Source organism: Medicago sativa, chromosome 7 (genome assembly GCF_051527215.1).
Source record: "Medicago sativa cultivar Bolivia chromosome 7, Bolivia_mono, whole genome shotgun sequence".
In the NCBI taxonomy this organism is placed as follows: Eukaryota; Viridiplantae; Streptophyta; class Magnoliopsida; order Fabales; family Fabaceae; genus Medicago; species Medicago sativa.
Window position 1 is genome coordinate 47,686,266 of NC_140755.1, and position 24,269 is coordinate 47,710,534.

Here is a 24,269-nt window from a genome sequence, read left to right on the forward strand (position 1 = left end):
GGTGGAAAACAAATAAGTTGTATATCCAAACAAACACAATATCTTAGTTGGAGATCCTCAAAACTGAGAAAAGAGTGAATAAATAAAAGAAAAAAAAATAGTTTTTGAAAATTATAATTTTTAACCTTTAAAAATGAACCTTTCAAAAAAAAAAAAACCTTTAAAAATGAAAAAAAAAAAAAAAACAAAAACAAAAAGGGGACAAAACAAATAGAAGCTAACATCTCTCAGAGAAAGTGCATCAAACAATGACAACTGTGGCGGAATCATCAGAATCCGAAGCACCTCCATCCCCACCCATTCCCTCCGTTAACCACTCCACACCCACAACCACAACCACCAATCCTCAAACCCTAGATGTGAAACCGTTTATCGATTACGCTGTTGGCCAAGTCATACACTACCAAAAAACCTTCAACGACGCCGTCGATTCTGCAATCGACGCTTCCACTTCTCGTTTCTCTCAAATTCGATCAACTTCTTCAGCTCATTTTCATCAGTCATTGGTAATTTTTCTATAATTTGTTTTTTTTTTTTAGTTTTAGCAAAATTGAATATCACTGCGTACGAACTGTTTGTGAATTTGCTACATTCTAATCTTATTGTTGAAATCTTTCGTTCTGTTGGATTTTTGTGTTATTAATTTATACATTGTTTAGAGTATCGTTGGGGTAGCGGCTACCGTAGAGGTGGAGAAAGACCTAGAAAAACTAGTGAAGAAACTATTAATAAAGATTTTAGAGATTAATGAGTTGAATAGAGATGTGATATATTTTCGGGTGTGAGTGGGTATCCTCTACACGCAACTATAGATTTTAACCTCTCGAGCCGGATTGGACCGCAATGGATGACAAAGCTCCCCCTCTAGAGATTTAACATTACTGCATTCCTAGGTTTATATTCGAACCTAGGACCTCTTGTTAAGCTGGAATAGACCCCTTACCATTTCATCTAGGACCTCTGGTTAAGCTGGAATAGACCCGTTACCATTTCATCCTAAGTGATCTTGGTAGAGATATGATACAAAATTATGGCGTCGTTTGATCTTATATTTTTTTTTTTAGTGTGTTTTGTTTTGAAGTGACAAATTGATTTTGAATGAATCGATTGTGTAAAATTGAATATGGCTAAAAGTGAGTTGAATGTATAGGGATTTATGTTTGGATACATTCAATTTAAAGTGGATTAAAAAATAAAAAAGTCAATCGGAAAAGTCAAAAACTACAAATTCTAGCTTCAATGAATCAATTATAGAGACGCAAATTAATTTTACATGAGAATATTCCAAATGTCTCATAATCAGTTTTCCAGGAGTGGAACCAAACATACAAGAAATCACGCATTCTGTTCAGTTTTTGTGTTATCGCTTTTGAAAACGTCGTCGAATTGTTTATTGATTTTTTGTTTATTTGTTTCTGTTGAGTGCAGGATTATTTGGATGATTTCAAGTCTCAGTACAATGCTTATGAGAGGAACTTCTGTTTGGAAAGATCAAAGGTTCGCATTTTGTGATTTTATTTTACTTGAGATTGGTTCTTCTGTTTCCAATTTATCAAGTTCCTAGTGTTTAGGATTTTTGTTTAATCTTCTATTGCAGAGGGTGTACTTGTTGCAGCTTCACATCCAGTAATTACTTCTGGAGCCGCTGCTTCCATGGGGCTTCTGGTCTTCAAAAGTAAGATTTGTTTTATGTTTAGTACTTTCATCAAGGGTTGGGTACTTACTATTATATTATATATTTGTATTTGGCTACATAATTTCGTTCCCATTGTATCATTATTATAATCATAATCAGAGAACTTACGTAGATCATTGTATATATTTTCATTGAATGCTGTAAATTGCTGATAGTTTCTGAATATCATATTATACTGCTACTTTTCTCATTAGTGACAATGTTATTGACCTTATTCTATATGTTCCATAAGTGATTCAATAACTGATTATCCTTTTTTTAAATCTTGGTTATGTTGCAGGGCCTCGTCGGTTCTTGTACTACAACATGCAGCGTCTTTTTGTTAGTGAAGAGGTGAGTGACAACCTGATTTATCTGTCTAGTTATTAAGGACAAGGATGCAGTATTTTTAGTTAACTTAAATATGAATTGTATATGTATTCAAATCTGTATATCTTGTTTTATTCTGTACCAAACATTGTCTTGAATAAATACTGGAGACTAAAAGTGTTAAATATGTTGTGTTTGTAATAAGGAACTGGAAAAAAAATGTCATACTCAAAAAAGTTAAGAGAAATAAAAGAAAAGAGGTTAAGGAAAATAATTTATTTGTAAATTTTTTCTTTTGTAGATGTCTGCTTTTGTTAATGGGAGAATATTCATGTTTTCTCCTTCGTATGAAGAAATAGTGTTGATCTTAGAATTTTGATCTGCAAATGTTGAGCCTAACATAATTTGAAGTGAACATGGTTAAAACATCTGTGAGTTTTGAGTTGTCATACAGATGAATGTTATCGAACTCAAATTTTCTCGTCTTACATTGTTTTGAAAAAGTCTTGTGTTTTGCTAACCATAATACTACGGTACGTGCTTTGATAAATGTGCTAATGGCTTGGCCAGCTTGCCATAACAATTGCAATATTGCTTGATTTATTCGTTGTATATTTTTCATTAGATAATATTAGAAGTGCATGTGGAGGTGCATCATAATAACTACCTGTATTATTGCTTTGACATTGTATTTTGATGCAGTCTTTGGTTTCTAAAGCCAGTGAAGAAGTTAAAGAGTTGCGGCAGTCAATTGATCTTCTGAAATCTGAAGTTGAAAGGATGGAGGTAAAACACATTTCGACTTCTATTGGAGTAGTTTTATATATTTTGTCACGTTTTTTTTGTTATTTCACGCATTAAGAATGCCTGATATTGGTAAAAAGCTCAGAATATAGTAGTAAGTATGATGTTTATTTAGATAAGAAGTAGTGGTCAAATTTTTGCCGAAAGACAAAAACACCATCTGGTTAAATGACCAGCACTAAATTACACATTCGAGTAGCTCAGTGAACCAATGTTCGTTTGTCTGTTCAGTTAATCTGTTAGGGACAATTGTAATTCACATGTCGATAACAAGGAGAATCTACTATAACTGTTAGAATCAGTTGAATAACAACACCTATATAGATTCTTATCATGTATTTGATATAAGAAAAATGCTAATGTGCACGACATAAGGAATCGTGCAAATCCCACGAATGCCTAATTTTATCCCACGTACTCCACTAAAAAACGCCAACAACACAGACCTAATTCTAATTCTCACCACCTTCCAAAATCATCATCTTCTACCACAGATCAAATTTCTTGAAATTCACTTGATGGTATTGGTATTAGTTGCAGTACACATACAATTTGCCTTTATCCTTGTATCCAACAAACAATCCCTCATCTTCAATTGACCATGAGCCTTTTTTTCCTTCATGTTACATTTTTCAGCCTTTTTACTCGATCAAGTTGGAATTCTTCAACATGATAAAAAAATTAGTTCAAAGTTCAAACGCTAATACTTTTATACAAAAGGACTTATACTTTTTCATGGCTTTAGCTCTAATTTACTGGGTGATGAATAGTGATAAGTCGTCGGTGAGTCCGCTCCGACGACCGTGAGAGCAACGACAACGACAACGACACGTTGTTTCGATAGTGAATTGATTCATAACAGGGGATTTAGCTTTGTGGTGGTGAGATATTGGTGTGGCGGCTACTTACACCAACAATTTTCTGCAGTGCAAAACTATTGGGGTGGGCAGGAGGATTGTAATCTTGAATAGAATCTGTGAGATTGTGGCAGCTGCGCCTGCGATACTTTCTCTTTTACAAATTTCTAATTTTATTGTATTTTTTATTTAAAAAAACCTGTAGAATTTAAGAAAGGAAAGTGTATGTGGCTGTCGTGCAAATTAGTGGGGTTATTTGTTGAGCCATATAGCAGCTCTCTTGATATAAATGATGATGAAAGCTCAGAAATAGAAATACAGAAATATCTGTCATCCTGATCAATGACCTCTTTTAAGTCCATTCAGAAAACCAGAAACGTTATACTAGTTACATTTTTATAGAACCCCTCAAATAACTAAAGTCCATGAAAGGAAAAGAGTGGTGGTGCAGAAAATCAAAACGTAAATAGAGAATTGGTCAAAAGCCTGGAGGCTTTGAAGGGGGAATAACTAACTGCTGTGCTGGAAAGGCTTGAACTTGGTACCTAGGATGTTTCTTTAACCCTGTGGTTGTTAAAGGTGAAATAGAGGAAAGAGAGAGGACAGAGAAATAAAAGATAGGTTGAGAACTTCTCTTGTTTGATTTAACAAGGAAAAAAAAACGTGGACCCCAACTTTTTGGAGTCACCTCAAAGTTGCTAAGAAAGGGAGAATAATTAGCTCTTTTTCTCTTTATTCCACTAATATCCGTCAAAAATGGCTGCAACATGGTGACAGCGAGAGTACGAAGCATATGCTAGTGACTGTTAGTGGGAATCAGATGTCATTCCTTTCCTATTACTTTTTTGATACATTGCTTAATCATTATGATAACAATTTTCAATTTAATGAATTTGTATTTATCTTGCTCCTATTTCAAGCGGAATGCTGTATCAATTTATCTTGCTGTATTAAAAGAATCTAGAAATTTTTGAGATTTTAAAAAAAATCCGAAGCTATTTCTGTTTGTTTACTACCCATAAATCCCTTTTTTAACAAAAAAAAAAGAGTTTTAACTTGTACATGTGTTACCTCCTTGATTTTGAAAAAAATAGATTTTGGAAAAAAGTTGATTCTAATAGCTTTTCATTTGAGTCAAAATAGATTTTTTTGATAAAATGATTTTTTTAAAGATCCTAAACAAGCACATCACAAAAGTGATTTTTTATTTTGTATAAAAACTAGATTTTTTTATTAAAAAATCTGAAACAAACGGATCCATAGTATAAATTGTATACTGGATTTAAAACGGGAATGTTTTAGTCCTTATGAAAATTAAACACACTTGTTTCTCTTCTAGTTCTTTCTTTTATACCGAACAATACGCCAAATTTAATCTATTTCTCTTTCTCCTCTCACTGTTTCTCACTTCTTTCTCTCTTCTTACATTCTTCTCGATACCAAACACGTTTTAAGAGTTCTCCAATGAAGAGTTTGGTACCAACACTTTTTATCAGTAGGTGAGTGTGTAAGAGCATTGTAACTACTCTGGTTTGGGCTGATGTATATATGGTGTCATAGGAGGGCTGCTTTTGGTTGACACAATATGCTCAGTTTATAGCTGCGTTAATCATTAGGGACATAGTAAGACTGCATGGATTCCTAACTTCTGTGGCATCAAACAGGAATAAGGTATTCCTTGGCTCTAGTTAGATTTAATTGTTTAAAGCAAGGTTGTCAGGATCGCGATATAGATCGCGAGATCGTACGATCTCGCGTGTCAGGTCTCCACCGAGTTGGAGCGGTTCAAAGATCGGAGAAGACGGCGGAGCGTACAGCTCGCAGAGGAAGAGTGTAAGATCGTGAAATCGTCGATCTGATTCGCATCAAAGAAGAACGGTTTGATCCGGTTGTTTCGCACGAAGAGTGAGGTCGGAATGAGAGGAGCTGCTCGTTTGTTGTTTCCTGTGGCGGCTGGTTGCAGAAGCGGCTGTGTTATGTTGAAGGAGAAGACTAGGTCTAGGTTAAGTTAGTGGAAAAGACTTATTTGGGCCTGAACTTACATAAATATAAATAAACTGTTATGACTTATTTGGGTCTGAGAGCAAAAAGAAAAAAAGAAGAAAAAAGACTTGTAGACCTATAATTTCATTTTTTTTTATCACAAGATGTATAATAAACTATTATTTACGAATTATAGTAACAAAACAAAAATTATTATGAATTTTTCCTCTAGAAAAACTATTATGAATTTATTTTTTAAGGGAAAAACTATTATGAATTATTAATTAACTTAGTTTAATGTTGTAATTTATAAGTTTTTTTATGAAATGTTATTTTTCTTAGTTATTTTTATAATTTTGTCTATTTGGTGGGATCTTACGATCTACGCTTTTTCTATACTTCAACGATCTTTAGTGAGATCCCGATTTTGACAACCATGGTTTAAAGTAGTAGGTGTACAACCAACATGATGTAGTGAATTGATTTGTGGAGACTTAGAGTGTGCTTGGTCCAGCTTTTGTTGCGATTCTATTCTCTCCTTAAAAGAAAAAATTGGGCCAATCATATTTGCACAAAAAGCTCTTTAAAAATATAGAAGATTATTTATTTTATAAAAGTTGGCATGTAGTAGAATCAACACAGGACAAAATTCCTACTGCATTGGCACCCAAAATCCTACCAACCAATTGCAGCACACCAAAATATAGAAGATTATTTATTTTAAAAATGTATATGAGAGGAGGAGCTTTCAGGTGGCTTTTTCGGGGGTTATGCGAAAGGCCTCCAACATTGGATCCTAACCACATCAATTCCATCTTTTAATTTCAATTTTTATTTTGATCCATCTCACTCTCAGTGGGATTGACTTATTTTATAAACTTGAGATAACCTAATTGCTATTAAATTATTCATGGCATTTTTTTTATTTTATTTAATGTTTTCAGAAGAGTGCATTACATGCAGAAGAGCAATTCTTACATGGAAGGACAAAACTCAGGTTTGCAACTTACAAATGTTGAGCCATAACATTGGTTGTGTTCATGCATTGATTATTGTGATTTATATGCATTTATGTTTATCACAGACAAGCAGGAAAGCAAATCCGAAATGTGATTCAGTCGGCATATAAAATTGAAAGACGGGCAGGAGGTATGTAAAATGTACTTTCTATAATTAGGAAAAGATAATGCTGGCCAATGAAATATGCTGGCATTGGGACCTGTGCTTTTGATAATGGCTTATTTTTGGTTTGGTACATTAGGTTTAAAAGATATCCTTGGAGAGCTCCCTAAAAGCGAAGCGTCTCACTTTCGGTCACAGGTAAACTGTCGGTGTAATCTCAAATGCCATATCTCATTCCACATAGTTTCTATTTTTCTTAACGCCCATAACATTAAAGAGTAGCTGTGATAAATAATATTAGTCTTGTTGATTTTTGGTTAATTTCACTAGCTTCTGGAAATTAGACCCTTGACATGATAGAATGTGATGAAAATTTTCAAGGTTTAGTATATGAAATGGCATCATGAAAGATGTAGTTTTTTTTTCCGTCTAAACACCCATAACATAGACTGATAAGTAACTATAGTCTAGAATATCTTAAAGTATCTTGCTTGATATTAGATCAGAGTATCTTGGTTTATGTTGTACTACGAGACACAGGCACGAGGACATCGCTAACGTAAAAACCATAGGACTGATAAGTAACTATAGTCATTAGAATATCTTTTAGTACCTTGATATTAGATTAGAGTATCTTAGTCTATGTTGTACTACGAAGCACACAGACGAGAACACTACTAATGTAAAACACATAGGACACTGATACTGCTATATATATTTTATATATTAATAACATAAAGCAATTTATGAGCACAAATTTATAGAGTCTAAAATGAGAATCAAAATTTATGTTTATATGAAATTAACACTTTCAAGTTTCAATCAACCAAGAAAAAGACATAAATCAACCTAAACAAACCAAGTACTTTCAATTACGAAAAATATTCGAAAACAAATTAAAAAAATCATATCCTAGTCACTACACATTGTGAAAACCAACATCTAAACCTGGTTCATCTAAAGACAAGTCAGCAACTTCAAGAAATCCTCTATGATCCAATGATCTAAACTCATCTCCAACAACTCCCCACATCGGATAAAAGATGGCCTGAACATGTGTTTATAAGTGGGGGCAATCCTCACCTCACAAACTAGTTTTGTGGTGTTGTGTTAGGCCCAACCACAATTTCTAAGAATCTATATTAGGAAACAACATTCTACATTCTGAAACATTTTTCTCCTTCCTCAGTGAGCTCAATGTCTTTATGTGGTGGGAAACTATTAATATCTTCACTTAGTCATTATGTACTACAATACCTACAATATATATATATATATATATATATATATATATATATATATATATAATTCAAAAGAAGATGGAAGTTAAAAAACATCAATTTAAAACTTAATAGCCTTGAATTTAAAGAATGAGTTGCTCAACGGAAAGGCGTGCTGCTCTTAGTTCAGCCGGTCAATTAATATAGCATGAACTACCTGATGAAAGAGTGACTCTTGAATATTCTTTCATGCTTATATATGGCCTTCCTGACATCTTCAATCATTGAATCCCCGCATTTCATAGACTAGATGATGAATACATAAAAAATTTGTGTCGATTCTTCTAAGAGTTTCTTAAATAGGATCAGTGAGCGAAGGTATATAATCAACCTTTTTCCACCAATATTTGTCCAACAAAGTATCTTCACAAATTGTGCCTTGTGAACATCATCATCCTTGTAAGAAGACCATTGATCACTAATCACCTTTTTTTGGAGTCCAATTTCAAAAGCTTAAATCTCTTGAGCATTACAATAGTGGATGCAAATCTAGTTGAAGCAACCAAAAACAACTTTAATGGACTAAATGAACTGAAAACTGACAATTTGGGAGTGACCCATGACAAAGTTCTTGATAAACGTTGCATCATCCGCAATTTGGGTGATCCAAGAACATTCTTAATGAACAACACTATTTTTTTCATATCCTTGGCTGGATATATGTTCTTCAAAGCAAGATTTAATGTATGCACAACACATGGTGTCTAGTAAATAGAAGGAAACTCAGCCTCAATAATTAAACCCGCTGCCTTACAAATAAGTTCATTATCCTTCACTACTTGCACAACATTGAAGGACCAACCTCCACCATAATTACAAGATGAGGCTCTCACTCTAGTATTTTCTTCAACAAGTGTACTCTCACTCTAGTATTACAACCTCCATAAACTGGTGTATACTAGAGTGAGAGTACACTTGTTGAAGATAATACGTGAGAGCCACGTCCTGTAATTATGGAGGTTGACCCTTCAAATGATGTGCAAGTAGTGACGAATAATGCACCTGTTTGTAAGGCAACATGTTTAATTATTGAGGATGAAATGCCTTCTATTTACTGGACTCTATGTGCATAGATTAAATCTTGATTTGAAGCACATATGTGCAACCAAGGCTACTGCAAAAAAAAAATAGTGTTGTTTATTAAGAGTTTTCTTTGATCACCCAAATTACGGATGATGCAACGTTTATCAAGAACTTTGTCACGGGTCACTACTCCCAAATTGCCAGTTTTCAGTTCATTCACTCCATTAAAGTTGGTTTTGGTTGCTTCAACAAGATTTGCATCCACTATTGTAATGTTTAAGAGATTTCAGCTTTTGAAGACTAAACTCCAACAAATGGTGATTAAGTGAGCAATGGTCTTCTTACAAGGATGATGATGTTCAAAAGGCGCAATTTGTGAAGGATACTTTGTTGGACAAAAATTGGTGGAAAAAAGTTGATTATATACTTTCGTTCACTGATCCTGTTTATGATACTCTTAGAAGAATCGACACATAAGCTTTATGTCTTAATCTAGTCTATGAAATGTGGGATTCAATGATTGAAGATGTCAGGAAGGCCATATATAAGCATGAAAGAATATCAAATACTCAAGAGTCACTCTTTCATTAGGTAGTTCATGCTATATTAATTGACCATTGAACTAAGAGCAACACGCCTTTCCGTTGCCTAACCAATTCTTTAAATCCAAGGTTATTAAGTTTTAAATTGATGCCTTTTAATTTACATCTTCTTTTGGATTATATATATATATATATATATATATACACATATATATATATATATATATATATATACATATACATATATATATATATATATATACATATATATATATATGCACGCACACACACACACACTCATGAAGTCCCTCCACATTGAGCTCACTGTGGAAAGAGAAAAATGTTTCAGAAGATTGTTTCCCGATGTAGGGGAAAGTGAATATAGAGTTTGCAAACTTGTCAGATGGAAGAGAAGGTTTGGACAATCTTGACTCTCTTGTTGATAGAGATAAGATGGGTCCAAAAACATGGTGGTTTGTACTTGGTGCTCGAGCTCCATTATTTCAAAAGTTGTACTTATCTACTTGCACAACCTTGTTCATGCTGTGAAAGCTTTAGTATATGTACATACCTTGTCAAGGAGCACTCCCCAACATCATCAAGATGAAACTAAAATGTGTGATGTCACTGGAGCCAAGTTTGGATCATTGGATGATAGTGGATTTCTTGAAGTTGATTTCTCTTTAGATGAGCTAGACTTAGAGCATGATTTTCTCAATGTGGGGGTGACTAGGATATGATTTTATCATTTTGTTTTAGGATATTTTTTGTAATTGAAAGTACTCGGTTTGTTTTGGGGGTGACTCTTTATAAAGTATGCTCATAAATTGCTTCATTAGATTAATATATAAAAAATATATATAGCGGTGTCTGTGTCCTATGTTTTTAACAGTAGCGGTGTTCCCGTGCTTCATAGCGCAAGACTCTCAACTGCAGGGTTGTGAAGTTAAATTGGGTTGTGCGTTGAGAGGGACATGTTGTTCTACAATGTTATGGACATATCTCATGGACTCGTTTTTTTAAATGAAGTATACAGATATTAGAAAAGAAAACTCTACGATGTGCATGTTTTGGGACATAAAAGACCAGTATGGAAAAAAGAACTTAAAGGATCAATCAACAAAAATTGTTAAACTTAAAGGACCAAATGTACAATTGTCTAAGTAATAAAGTTTAAAAAAATCAGGATTCAGGTTACATTGCAAGAGCTACTAGAATTTCTTTTTTTGGGACAGAAGGTGGGGAAATTAAAAAGGGTGAGCGTTTGGATTTTTTGTTTTTTATTAATTAATAATATTAATAATAAAAAAGTTAAGACAGACAGAACCAGTTATCAGGTCAAGAATTTTTAAGATTAGATGACAGGCCTTTGATAATTAAGCGAGTGCTTCGCCGCGTCTGTTGGAGCGATTGCCACTAGCAGTTCTCTTTATTGATAATACACAATGTATTTGTTGATAATAGTTTGTTTGATAAAATAGGATTTCAGTATGTAATCTGTTGGAACCGAAACAATCATATCAAAGAATAAAATGAAAGAAGGAAAATACCAAAGTAATCAAACATCTTCCATAATATACTTGACAGTTAAGTATTGAATGGATGCTTTTATAGTTGAAATAGCAGTGTCATTTAGATTGATAATTAGTAGAAGTTACTGAGTAATTACAATTAACTTTGTTAGATACAATGAATATAGTCTCACGTAGTCAAGTCAATGACCTTTAATCACAGTTATTAGTTCAATAAATTTCCATATTGAACTTAGCATCGTTTAACAACTATGAAGGAATATAGAGTCTTCATAACGCTTGTGTGGATTGACTTATTTGAGCTTATTTACCGACTTAAGCACTTGTAAGATTGTTTTGGATAGTTTATGAAAACAACTTATGACATTATACTTATAAACTGTTGAGCTTATTTCCATAAGCTTTTTAGGATAGCTTATGAAAACAGCTTAAAACTTATATAAAAACAATTAACTTTATTATTCTTTTCTTATAGAATTATTTATACATATGCACTAATATGATAATCTCTTATATATTGAATAGGACTTAATCAAACTATTTATCCGAATATGGCCTTGTACTGATTTAAAAGCTTTTCAGCCAACACAATATGCTGATCTTGTACTCTCTGGTTTACAGGTTTCCCAACTTGCTTCTGATGTAAAGCAAGAAAAGAGATCCTTGGCCAAGGAGGTCTCTAAAATTAGCAACTATGGCATCTCCATTTAAGAAACTTTGCTTCAGCATGCTATAAATGGATGTACAAGTTTTCTGATGAGGATCATCATATCCAACCGTCATGCCCTCCCTTTTTTCTAGATGCATCCTTTGTTGTATTATGTTTGCAAGAAGGGATGCATCGTTCTCAGTAGAAAGGGATTATACAAGAAAAATACATTGAGGCTGTTTAGCTTCAACTCAATTTTTTTTTTCTTCCCTCCGAATATACAAAGCGCTCTAGTGAATGAAGTTTCGACTAAACACTTGTATAACTTAGTTGACGAATCTTTTAGGAATTGAATTAGATTGCAGTTGTATCAAATCTGCGAGACATTGCTCAGTTCAACATGATCAGGAAATCTAATCACATGAACTGAAAATAAAGGCTGAAACTCCGCCGAATTATAAATATCTGAGACGTAACCATATAATGAGCCATACCTTTTTCTACTTCATTGGTTTGTTTTTTCTTCATTTTATCGTCTATCGTCAATGGTTAATTCTGCAAAATATTGAAAGTAGCTGGTGTATGACTTTTGAGGTAACATATATACTGATAAGACAGCAGTTCAACGGCTATGCTATGTAAGTAGCAAAAAATATTAATTCAACTCATGTATAAATGCATGCTTTGTTGCTACATGAAGCTCTGAAATTATGAGTTTTATTCACGTCTTGAATACTGCCCTATACTAGGATCAACCTTACTGTAGCTCGAACCTCTGATCGTCATCAAAAATTTGGTTTTGGAGGTTCTATCGAGTTTGAAGACCACCCAATGTTCTTAAATATGATACTTGATATGAACTCTATAGCATGAAATGACCAATAACATGCCACCGGTTCGATCCGGGGACCTTGCAGTTGTGTGTAAATTTTGGTGATGTGTCACTTTGTCTACACACTGATTAGAATCAATTATGTGATGATATAGATTGTTGACATAATTTTTTTAGCGAATTTGCTTGCATGATTGTTGAAGCATATACCCTTGGTAATTTTTTAGGCTATAATTATTATAACTACAATTGTTCGAATGAGGTGTTCTTTGTGGCTTTGAAAATTTAAGGAGAAAAATAATAATTCTAGAAACAAGATCTAAATTAGCATCTAATATCTACAAAGCAGACTGAAATTTTATCTGTTGTTTCACGCTTAGAACTTGCTTTATGTTGCATTCGGTGAGCATATTATTATATACATTGTGGAACTTGAAAACGAATAGTATAAGAGAAACGAATCCCTTCCATTACAGTATACATAAATGAATCCTTTCAAGGTTCAAATTGAGTTTGGGTTTCATTATAAAAGTTGTGGTTCTATATTGACTTTTATTACGTTTTGGTTTGACTCAAATCTACTTAAGTTTTGGTTTGACTCAAATCTACTTAATTCTCATTATATATATATATTTTTTAAGGGAAATGTATAATATTCTTAAATTACGGTTTTAGGATGTTATATATATACAATAGAGAGGATCCATTTCTCTATTTTTACTTCTATGAAAGTCAAAGACATCCTAGCAATGTTGACATCCTAAAGATATCATATATCATTTACAGCACCCCATAAAGATAAAAGAAGAATGTTACAACTTGGGGTGACTAGACCAAAATCCAAGATAACACAATCAAACTGGCTAAAAGCAACTGCCTCATTAAAAACATACTAAACAAACAAATGAGATAAAATCATGGTGAAGGAAAAATAGTGCAGTGCAGAAACCAATCAAAGAAGCTGTAATGACTCAATGAAAACGATAATTAGCGCGCATAATCCAATTTTTGGAAATGTCATAATTAGAATGAAAAGAAATTTTTGTTTGTGTTCCTTACATTGTCTACGGTTTTTCCGGTAGCTCATTAGTGACTTGGAGCGAGGTCCTAAAAAGTCTCTTTAATTTTGATTCCCAAGCATTTTTTGGCAACTTGTTCGAATGGGGGCTTTTAGTGGTTATATTGGTGTTTGAGACTCTATCCCTTTAGGAGATCTTTGACATCCTTGTTGTTGTATTTGATGATCTCAAGGGGTTATGTCCTCTAAAAACATTCTTGTTGTTTTTGGACATCTTTTTAAAATTTCGTGTGCTTTGAGATGTTCTTCCTTTATTTTAATAAATAATATCTTTTTGCTTCTTAAAAAAAAGGGTTAATTAAGTTTTTGGTCCCTATAAATATCTGCAGTTTTGTTTTTAGTCCCTATAAAAATAAATCACACTTTTTAGTCCCTACAAAATTTTCCGTTAGTGTTTTTAGTCCCTATAAAATTTTCCGTCAGCATTTTTAGTCCCTATAAAAAATTTCCATCAACATTTTTGGTCCCTAAAATGCTTAAGGAAAATGTCACAAGGACTAAAAAGTGTGATTTTATTTTGTAGGGACTAAAAACAAAACTGTGAATATTTATAGGGACTAAAAACTTAATTAACCCTAAAAAAAATGAAAAGCATCAACCACCACTTTAGAATCACACTCAAGCTAAGCCATTTTAGCCCAACACTTGCTCAATTTCAGTATTGGATTATTAGGTTAAACCTTTGAGCATATAAATAGGATGAAACATCATAACATCATTATTTTTTCCTTCTGTCATTTTCATATTTCATTTTTGGCGTTGTTGTTGGGGATCTTTGTTTAGGGGCAGCCAATATGAAATCCTACTAACCACTTTAACAACCTTGTACTACTTTATAATTTTTTTAATTATTTTGACTGCGCATGATATTGATTTAGCTCAGTTGGTAAGGACAATTCATAATATATATAAGGTCTGGGATTCAAACCTCGGACACCACAAAAAAAAAATGACATTGATCAAATTGGCGATGTTGTCGAGGAATTTGATTAGTGCGTTTTTGCACATTTTTTATATAGCCTTGCATTTTTGACATTTTGAGAGTTTTTGTGTGATTAATATCATATTTTTAGCATGTTTCTACATTTTGAGGTAAGCGTCAATGTAATTCTTGAATTAATTTTCATATTTGATGTTTTATGACCACCTTAGGTTTCATTTCTTTACACTGCAATATACAATGGATATTCTCAACCTCTTGAAACTTTTTAAATATGGAGCTAATTAATGAACTTGTAATTCAATTGATATAGCTCAAGTTTTAAGATTTTAAGTCTAATTTATTGGTTATGCCCTCAATAAGACCAAAAGAAAATTCACAATATCCAAAGTCAATTTTCATTTATAATTTATACTCCCTCCGGTCACATTTATAAGCAAAAAACACCTTTTTAGATACATTGAACAATTAATGTATGCAGTCACATTTATAGGTCAAATACATTAATTATTCAATGTACCTAAAAAACTATTTTTTGTTTATAAATGTGACCGAAGGGAGTACTTGTCAAGGTTTTAAGATATTGAACTTCTTGGAAAAAGTGCAATCATATAGTAATTTTTCACAAATTATTGGTTTTACTCACCTCTATTCAACACACATACATACACATAGCTATAGATCCAAATAAAGAAATACACAATTGATGACAATTTGTACAAACTTCGTCGAGCTATAACCTAGATGACCCCTTTCTAGTCCTAGATTACCATTATATCTTTTTCTTCCATCACTACCTTGGTACGAGCAGAGTACAGATAGGAACATGCGTATGTACATACACATAGAAAAGGCAAATCATGAAATCAAGACATTGGCCATAAGATTGGTTTAGTTGAGAATGGGTTGACTCATACCTAAGTGAGATCAAGCCAATGTTTGGTTCAGCGTTGGCTTCAATATTCTCGCGTCCTAATGATGTTTAAACGTGAAAAATGGAAGCTTCAATTTGGAGCTTTTGACAAAACGCACGTTGCGTGCGGTACCCCACCGTAAAAAAAAACACGCTACAAATCTTATTGCCAACTTAAAAACCTTGTAAGAAAGTGAGATCAAGCCAATGTTTGGTTCAACGTTGGTTTTAATATTCTCGCGTCCTAATGCTATTTAAACGTGAAAAATGGAAGCTTCAATTTGAAGCTTTTGACAAAACGCATGTTGCGTGCGGTACCCCATCGTAAAAAAAAACACGCTACAAATCTTATTGCCAACTTGAAAACCTTGTAAGAAAGTGAGATCAAGCCAATGTTTGGTTCAACGTTGGTTTTAATATTCTCGCGTCCTAATGCTATTTAAACGTGAAAAATGGAAGCTTCAATTTGAAGCTTTTGACAAAACGCACGTTGCGTGAGGTACCCCACCGTAAACCAAACACGCTACAAATCTTATTGCCAACTTACCTATATGTTTCGTAAATTGTAAATACTGTTGTTAGCGTTCTCTAATCGTTTATGGTCTCATAAACACGGAAGAAGATTCTCTCCCTAACATTTCATTTGGTGAAATCTCATCCACTCCAATTTTTTACCACAGACAATGCCATATTTACTCAAATTTTTTAAAAGACATTGACCACTTTGTGTAGTAAATTTAATGCCACTTTTACACATCATTGTCTTCAACCCACGACACTGTCATGCGCCATCCATATGCATACTTAATTGTATAAATATGAAAAATGAGTCAATTCTTCCAAATATAGTAATACTAACTAAACTTCGTGGTAATCTTTTAGAAACTCGTGGATTTGGACAGATATTATTAGTGAATAAAATAATGTATGGTGGTCGTTTTGTTTCATCTTAAATTAAAATCAAAAGGATACAACAAAGTGCTAAGAGTTGACATTTTCCATTATATAATGCTATTAATTTGACATGATCATATTGGCATCACATGTTTTATTATTTTTATATATATATTCGAAACTAAATTTGTTGCCCACAAATTGTGTTTGTCAGTTGAATTGTCATTGACGCTCGATAATCAAATATTTCTCATAAAAAATATAGTATTGTGGAGAAAATTCGATAATCAAATATTTCTCATATAAAATAATAGCATTGTAGGTCCCGTAATTATAATTCAGTTGGCAATATAATATCTAGAGGGTGTAATTCGAACACCAAATTTCTCACTTATATACCTTGAGACAAACTTTTAACTGTTGACTACTTGACCCAAAAATATTAATGTAGAGAAAATTTGGCTTTAACGTGTTAGTTTTAATTTAAAATCATTCAAGATCTTCAACATGTGAACCAAGAAATGTATTTTTTTTGGTAAAATGATGTAATTTTATTTTACACTTTTAAAAAAATAAATTAATAAAAGAAACATATTTTTCAATTAGCAAAATATATTAATTAGAGTAAATGAGGTACTCCAACCCATTATAAACACATTATGCCATCCATAATAAAGACAAGCTATTGAATTGTAGCACCAATAAAAAAAAATAAAGATCTGATTCAACCCTATACGTTCAAAATAAACCACCTCCAAGAAACATTTTAATATGACAAGTATAGTTGTGTTACAATCCGTCACCTTCCCTTAAACAATTATATTTTGGAGCAACCAAACAGTTGAAAGATGATGCATATTTTAAAATATATTTAGAATAAACTAGCAATGTATAGAATAGCTATCATTTGTCTGTCTAGATGCTAGAATAGTTTAGTTGTTCATATCAGTGGAGTAATTTCTAAACAAACATCACTACTTCAAATACTAACCCAAACACACCAAATGACTGCACATGAATATACCCATCTTAATCTTTCTATCTTTGAAATTAGACCCATGACTTAAGAAGTAAACAATCAAATCAATTTGAGAAAGACAAGCAGCCAAAAACAATATCTCAAATATACTTGTTGAAGGAACAATAAAAAAAAATAAGAAGAATGATGTTCATACATGGTGTTTGACTGGAAAACATAAGTAATTTACCAATATAACCTCATCGGCAGTTAACTGCTGATGGATTTTAACCGACGGCAGTTAACTGCCGATGGACATTTATGTCCTTTTATGGTGTGTTTCAGCCTTATCACATATGTATACAACAATTTTCAAAAAATAAATGGCGGCAATTTTGAGCATCATGAAAACATAAAATACAAGACATAGGGGCTACAATCAACCAAAACAGATATAGTACCTAGAACCAATGCAAGCTATACTTCCATGACATTGCTTGGATGTCATTGGTGCCATTGGTGCAATCCTGGCCGTTGATGTGTGTTGATGGGTGTGGGGATGTGTGTGTGTGTATGTGGTGGAGATGGCACCAATGACACCAATGACACACAACTATGGCACCAAAGTGGAATCTGGGTGTACTTTTTCAAAATTTACTTTCAGTATTAGACAATTATATCACGCCTCCTTTTGGCCAAATCTAAGATTTGCCTTTTAGGTAGAAAGGTTGTACATAGATATGGGAAGATTTTAGCTCTTAATTTTTTTTTTTTTTTTAAAGATATGGGGAGGAACGCTTGATTGGTCACAACCTTAAATGATTTTTATTTTGACACACGCAGAAATGATAAAAAGGTGAAAAAAAAGACTTAAATAATTAATATGTTATCTTAAATACTTAAAATGATAAGTACTTTTATAGGTGTACCTAATGAATCTTTTTTGTAGTTGTGAACATATAAGTATTTCTCAAACATGGCTTGGTCATCATGGAAAGAAAGTTGATTTTCATTCGTGGGAATTTAGAGCTATAAACTAGCCCATTATGGCCTTAGGTAGATGTGCATATGCAGGCTGAGCCAGAAATTTTATTGAGTCTGGACAAAATTTTGATCGCAAATTCATATGTGACGTTATATATAAATAGTCATAAATCGAAATAAAAGAGGCTCGTCATTTTGTTAATAAAAGTACAATTTGAAAAAAGAGAGATGAAACATAATTCCTGTCAATAATGTGCTAAATAAAATTAGGAAGCAAATGCCCTTTCCGAGGCCTTTTGCGGTGAATGTTCGAATAATATGATCAACATCATCAAGTGACTTGAATATCTCCTGCTCGGTGTAACATATCATCAAATCATTGAACTACACATTGTTGATCTTGTTGGTAACAATTATTTCTCACGGGCTTATAATATTATTTTACTAGCTTATTGACATGGCTTGATAACTGATGGACTTCCAACTTTTGTTATTGTTGGTAATAGCTTTGGTGCACCCGCTATTGTTGGAGATCCACAAATTAGATTGTAAGTTTTTTCAGGTATGAAGTGAATGTAAGTTGTAACTTGATATTATGTCATTTTGTCTAATAAGCTATTATGAATAATGATTCAAATTTTGTTACCATAAATTAAATGAGGAATGAAGTGTGTGTGTGTGTGTATATATATATATATTTTATTTATTTATGTGAGTATTGAGTATTGGTTTGGGTGAATGGTATAATAGTTCATTGTTAGGGAGAATTATTCTAGTTATATTTTTTTTTGGTACAAAGGAGAATTATTCTAGTTAAGTCACTTCAAGAATTTATTCTAAAAATTGATTATAGTAATCAATTTCAAATTCCAATGATATTGATTATAATATTTTATTATATTGATTAAACTAATTTTAGTGGTAATTTTATGAATTATTCATTTTTAGAATTTATATCGAATAGAAAATATAAAAAATAAAATAAAACATTGATCAGTTTTAGTGACAGCCGCAACGTAGGTAAAAGTCCATAATGTTTTTAAATTGGTCTCTTTAGAATTACCTACGTTTTGCCCGAAGGTAAAGGTGGAAAACATGCAATGACAACTATTTGGCAATGACAAACAAATTTAACTACGGAAATTTATCCTCAAGTGACGAATTTTGGCTGTCACTATAAGTCAAATTTCTTATAGCGATACAAAGAAAATTGAAGGTGAGAAAAACACAAGAAGGGGGGGTTGAATTGTGTTTTGAAAAATTCTTCGTTTCTCCTAAAAACTGAATACACTGATCAGAAGCTAAGTGAGACAGCTTCTGAAGTGATGATCAGAATCTAAATGCAGCGGAATAAAACAGAGAGAGAGAAGAAGAACGACACAAAGCAATTATACTGGTTCCTTCCACAATCCGGAAGTAGTCCAGTCCCCCTTGCACTTCCAAGGAGATTTCACTATGAGTAATATCTGATTACAAATGCTCAAGCACACAAGCAAGAGACTTCCAATGCTCAAGCACACAAGCAAGAGACTTCCAATGCTCAAGCACACAAGCAAGAGACTTCCTTTGCTCAAGAACACAATCAAGAGACTTCCTGCTCAAGCACAACTGCAAGAGACTTCCTAACTAAACAAAATTACACAGAAAATTGTTTAAGGTTGAACACTTGATATACAATCAGAGGTGCTCACAATACAAATCAGATACAGACTCAATGGACTTAAGAATTTCTAAGATATGACTTTGAGACGCAGAAATTCTAAGTGAATGCAGAACAATTTCAGCAGAGGTTTGGTACTTGTGAAAATCTTGTGAGTCTTTCGTTCAGCGTTCTTGCATTACCAATTCTCTAGGTCTTCACTCCTTTATATAGAGGTGTGAAAGAGACGTTGTGAAATTGCCAGCACACCAAAGAGTCGTTGTTGAAGCTTGATCTTTCACCAATGATCTTTTGCCTGATTTGGTTGTTGTCCTATGAAGAACAAATTTGAAATCCATTCCTTATCCAAAGGAACATCTATGCAGGCGAGACCGTATTCTGGAGCTGTTTTCTTGTCTTGAAGCGCAGACACAAAACAGAGTAGTGGAGAAACGTGGTTGTACAATTCGTACAAAGTACAATGTCAACGCTTTCGTCCAAATTGCAAACACACGCCTTCAAACACCTTTGAAATGACCGTTGCAAGCTCCACTAATCCTTTGTTTGTGTTTTCGAATCCAATAGACAGCTTTTGCATTGATAATTCTTCAATTCTTGATTCTTTGCAAATCCAGTTGATATTCAGCTTCTGGTGAAATGGCTTCTGATGAGGCAGCTTCTGATGATGCAGCTTCTGATGATGCAGCTTCTGATGAGATGACTTCTGCAGCTTCTGATGATGCAGCTTCTGATGATGTGGCTTCTGGACCTCTTGTCTTCAGGAGCACTATTCTTCAGGAGCAGCTTACTTCAGGAGCGCTATTTCTTCAGGAGCAGCTTGACTTCAGGAGCGCTTTTTCTTCAGGAGCAAGTTGCCTTCAGGAGCGTCCAAGCTTCAAATTTTTGTTGTTTCCATAGCTCTTTATTTGCTCATTCAGAACCAATGATGATGTAACTTTATAATTATGGTCCTGTACACTTGAACAAATATTAGCTAGTCCAATTTACAATTTTTAATACCTTGTTATCATCAAAACTCTTTAAGGTTTATTGTTAAACACATTTTGTTCCAACAATCTCCCCCTTTTTGATGATGACAAACAAAAGTATTTAAAATTGATCAATTGTTGTTAATCTAATTAACAAGTTGACTTTGGGGTTCTGAGGTTTGTAAGCTCAGAATCTGAGGTTTGTAAGCTCAAACTCCCCCTGAGTCTGATAGTCTTTAAGGTGAGGTTTGTAAGCTCCCCCTAAGTTCTATCCAGGTTAATTAAATTCATTTTTCGCGCAATAATATTATCAGAGCTTAAAAGCAAAAATTGAATCATTGAAAGAATTAACTTATAGATAAGAAGAATGGTTCAATTAACTTTACTTGAATTTTGATACTCCTTCGTTCATTCATAGCTTATACCAATAAGGTAAAAAGATAGAAGTTTTTCAAAAATTTCAAATGCCATTAATGGGGCTCAGAGCCTTTAAATACTTGTCACATATACTCCCCCTTTTGTCATTATCAAAAAATTAAAATAAATCTAAGCACAAAAGACAAAAAAGATATGAGAAAAACTCAAACGTGAGAGAGTATATTAAGCAATGAACTAAATAAATCAGAGCAAAAATCATGTATATTCAATTTGTCAGAAGCAGCTAAACAATCAGAATCAGTAAGCATTCAGAAGCAAAAGAAATAAGACAAGATGATTTCAGAAGCAAGGACTAAGAAAATAAAACAAACAACAAACAAAGAAAAACACAAGGGTGTGCAACTAAGGGTTGGTTTGTTGATGTTTCTTCATCTCTTCCATTTCTTCAATCTTCTTCTTCAACAATTCTTCAAGTTGTTGTTGCCTCTGAAGAAGAGCTTGTTCCCTTTCTTTAGCTTCTTGCTACTGCTGTGCCATCTGTTTCTTCAGAAGCTTACACAGCCTTGCTTCTCTGGTCAAGTAATCCGTTTCAAAGAAGAAAGGCTGGTTTGCCAGGAGCAGTGTAGAGCTTCTTACTCTCAGACTCTGATTCACATGCTCCATTACCCTTCTGACTGAAGCTTGCTTGACTCTGATGCATTTGGCCTTGATTTCTTCAATAACCCCAGCTGCCCGGTTCTGAAGAGATGCCCAGGAGTCTTCATATGCACCTGTGAGATCAATTGTCCTTCTTTGATCCACCAGATTGTGCATCTGACTCAAGATTGTCAGAAGCTCAGAATTAATGTATCCAGATTCCAGGATGTTTGTGGGTGGATGATCAAGGGTTTCAAGATCAGAATCATTGATTTCTAAATCTTGAATAGGGTTATGAACTGGAATGGTAAGGAGTGTTTGTGTGTTTGAAGATGAGGGCTGGTCAGAATCAATGTGTGTGGTGGAGGTTGAGGCTTGAACGTTGACTAGAGAGATGTCAACATCCATGGGAGTTGGTTCAGGAGAGTGTTCAGGTAAAGGTTGAAGTTCGATTTCAGTTGATGGTTGATGTGGTGAAGTTGTTGTTTGATTGTTGAGTTGGGGGTCAGTGGTAGCTATTGGTGATTGAGGGGGTGTTGTGGGTTTATGTGGTTCAGGTGTTTGTTGATGGGGGTTTTCTGAACCAACGTTTTCAGAAGCAGTTGCTTCTGGAGTTGTTTCAGAGGCTTTTTCTGAGGTGGACTCAACATTTTCAGGAGGAATCATGTTGAGAGGTTGAATGCAAAGGGGTTGAGGGTTAAGGCGAAAGATAGAATCAATGACTCTTTCTCTCTGCTCAGCCAGTTCAGCTAACTTCTCATTAATTATGTGGCCAACTGGTTCATAAGAAGTTGACGAAGAGGGCTTATCGTTGGTTTTGGTTGATGTTGATTGGCTTTTTACTGGTTTTTGAAAAAGTTGAGCTAGGGGTACATCATCATCAGAATCATCAGAATCTGATAATGATGCGGATGCGGAATCTGATGATATATTAATTACCTTTTCTGGTTCAGGATCAGAATCCTCTTTAGCAGATTCACTGGACATCTGCAACAGTTGCTTGGCTTCTGAAACTACAGACTCTCGTAGCTCAGCAGCAATTTCCAGAACTTTTTCAGCTGCTGCCTTCTTCTCTTGTAACTCCTTTAACTCCAAATCAGAAGCAGCTAGAGCTGTTAAGGTGACATGAGGAAAATCCTTGGTTCTCCTCAAGGCTGGCTTCCTCTTCCTCTTTGGTATAGCAGGTTGATCAAGAGAAATGTCAACACCCATGATCATCCTGGAGTTCATGTCTTCAATGGCTTCTTCAATAGAAGGTACTGATGAACTACCACTTTTGAGCTTGTCAGCAGCAACTTTTGCCTTTTTAGCAGGTTGTTCAACCTCTAGATATTGCTCTGCAGTCATCTTCCTTTTTGACTTTCTGCCTCTGGCTCGTGGCAGAGCACCACCATACATTTCCTCTGGAATATCTTCCAATCTGATTCTCTCATTGGTTGCCTCAAAATGTTCCTTGATATAGTATAACTGCACTTCAATGGGATCCTTCTTGCAGATGGGTGGAAAGTCCTTCATAAGATCAGACATAACAAGTGATTCACTTAAATCAGTTTGAAGTTTGGTGACTTCACTGATTAGCTTCATATTCAATAGAGTATGAGCATTAATGAATTTTCCAGTTTTTGTGTCAAGTAGCTGATCTGTGAAGCCTTGAGATTGACTGAGACTGTTCAAGATACCTCCTTGATAGAATATCTCTGAGAGGAGTCTTCCATAAGGAACCCAGGGTTTATCCAGTAGCTGACTTTGTTTCAAACATTCTACCAAGTACTTGAACATGTATTTGGGCACATTCACCTTTTCCTTCTTGATGAAGTGCTGGAGAAGGACCTTCTGAGCTAGATTTGGCTTCACACAGTCACCACTTGGAAACAGGTTCTCATTCTGAATCTTCAGAAGCATCTTAGTTTCCATGCTCAATTCAGCATATTTCTTCTCCTTCTCAGAATTGTATATTACCAAGTTGGCTTGCTTCTTCCAAATGCGTTTTTCAGCAGCATCTGAAAGATCAATTCCAGAGTAGTATCCAGAGGCTGCAGCCTTGAGAACATACTCTATGTGCCATTGTGCAATTCTTATTGGAATACCACAGATGCTGGACCTGATTTCATCTTCAACAAATGGCGCAAGACCCATTTCTTCTCTTGTTTTCCCTTCTAATTCAGGATACATTAGCACCATTTGACTTTCCTCAGATAAGGATGCCGCTTTGTTGTAAAATTTTGCTCTTA

The 24,269-nt window shown here is 34.0% G+C and overlaps 1 protein-coding gene and 2 pseudogenes across 1 annotated transcript; 2 read left to right on the forward strand and 1 right to left on the reverse strand.

The window, feature by feature from the left end:
* The first annotated feature begins 219 nt into the window (after positions 1 to 219).
* LOC146906297 (alanine-tRNA ligase) lies at positions 220 to 12,305 on the forward strand. The gene is given in 10 exon segments (XM_085722472.1): positions 220 to 506; positions 1,429 to 1,467; positions 1,470 to 1,497; positions 1,598 to 1,675; positions 1,977 to 2,029; positions 2,708 to 2,791; positions 6,594 to 6,646; positions 6,734 to 6,798; positions 6,911 to 6,969; positions 11,770 to 12,305. Coding segments are annotated over 10 exon segments (807 nt in total). The 5' UTR covers positions 220 to 248; the 3' UTR covers positions 11,860 to 12,305.
* LOC146906298 (uncharacterized) lies at positions 7,691 to 8,917 on the reverse strand (annotated as a pseudogene).
* Positions 8,987 to 10,483, forward strand: LOC146906299 (uncharacterized; annotated as a pseudogene).
* Positions 12,306 to 24,269: the final 11,964 nt, after the last annotated feature.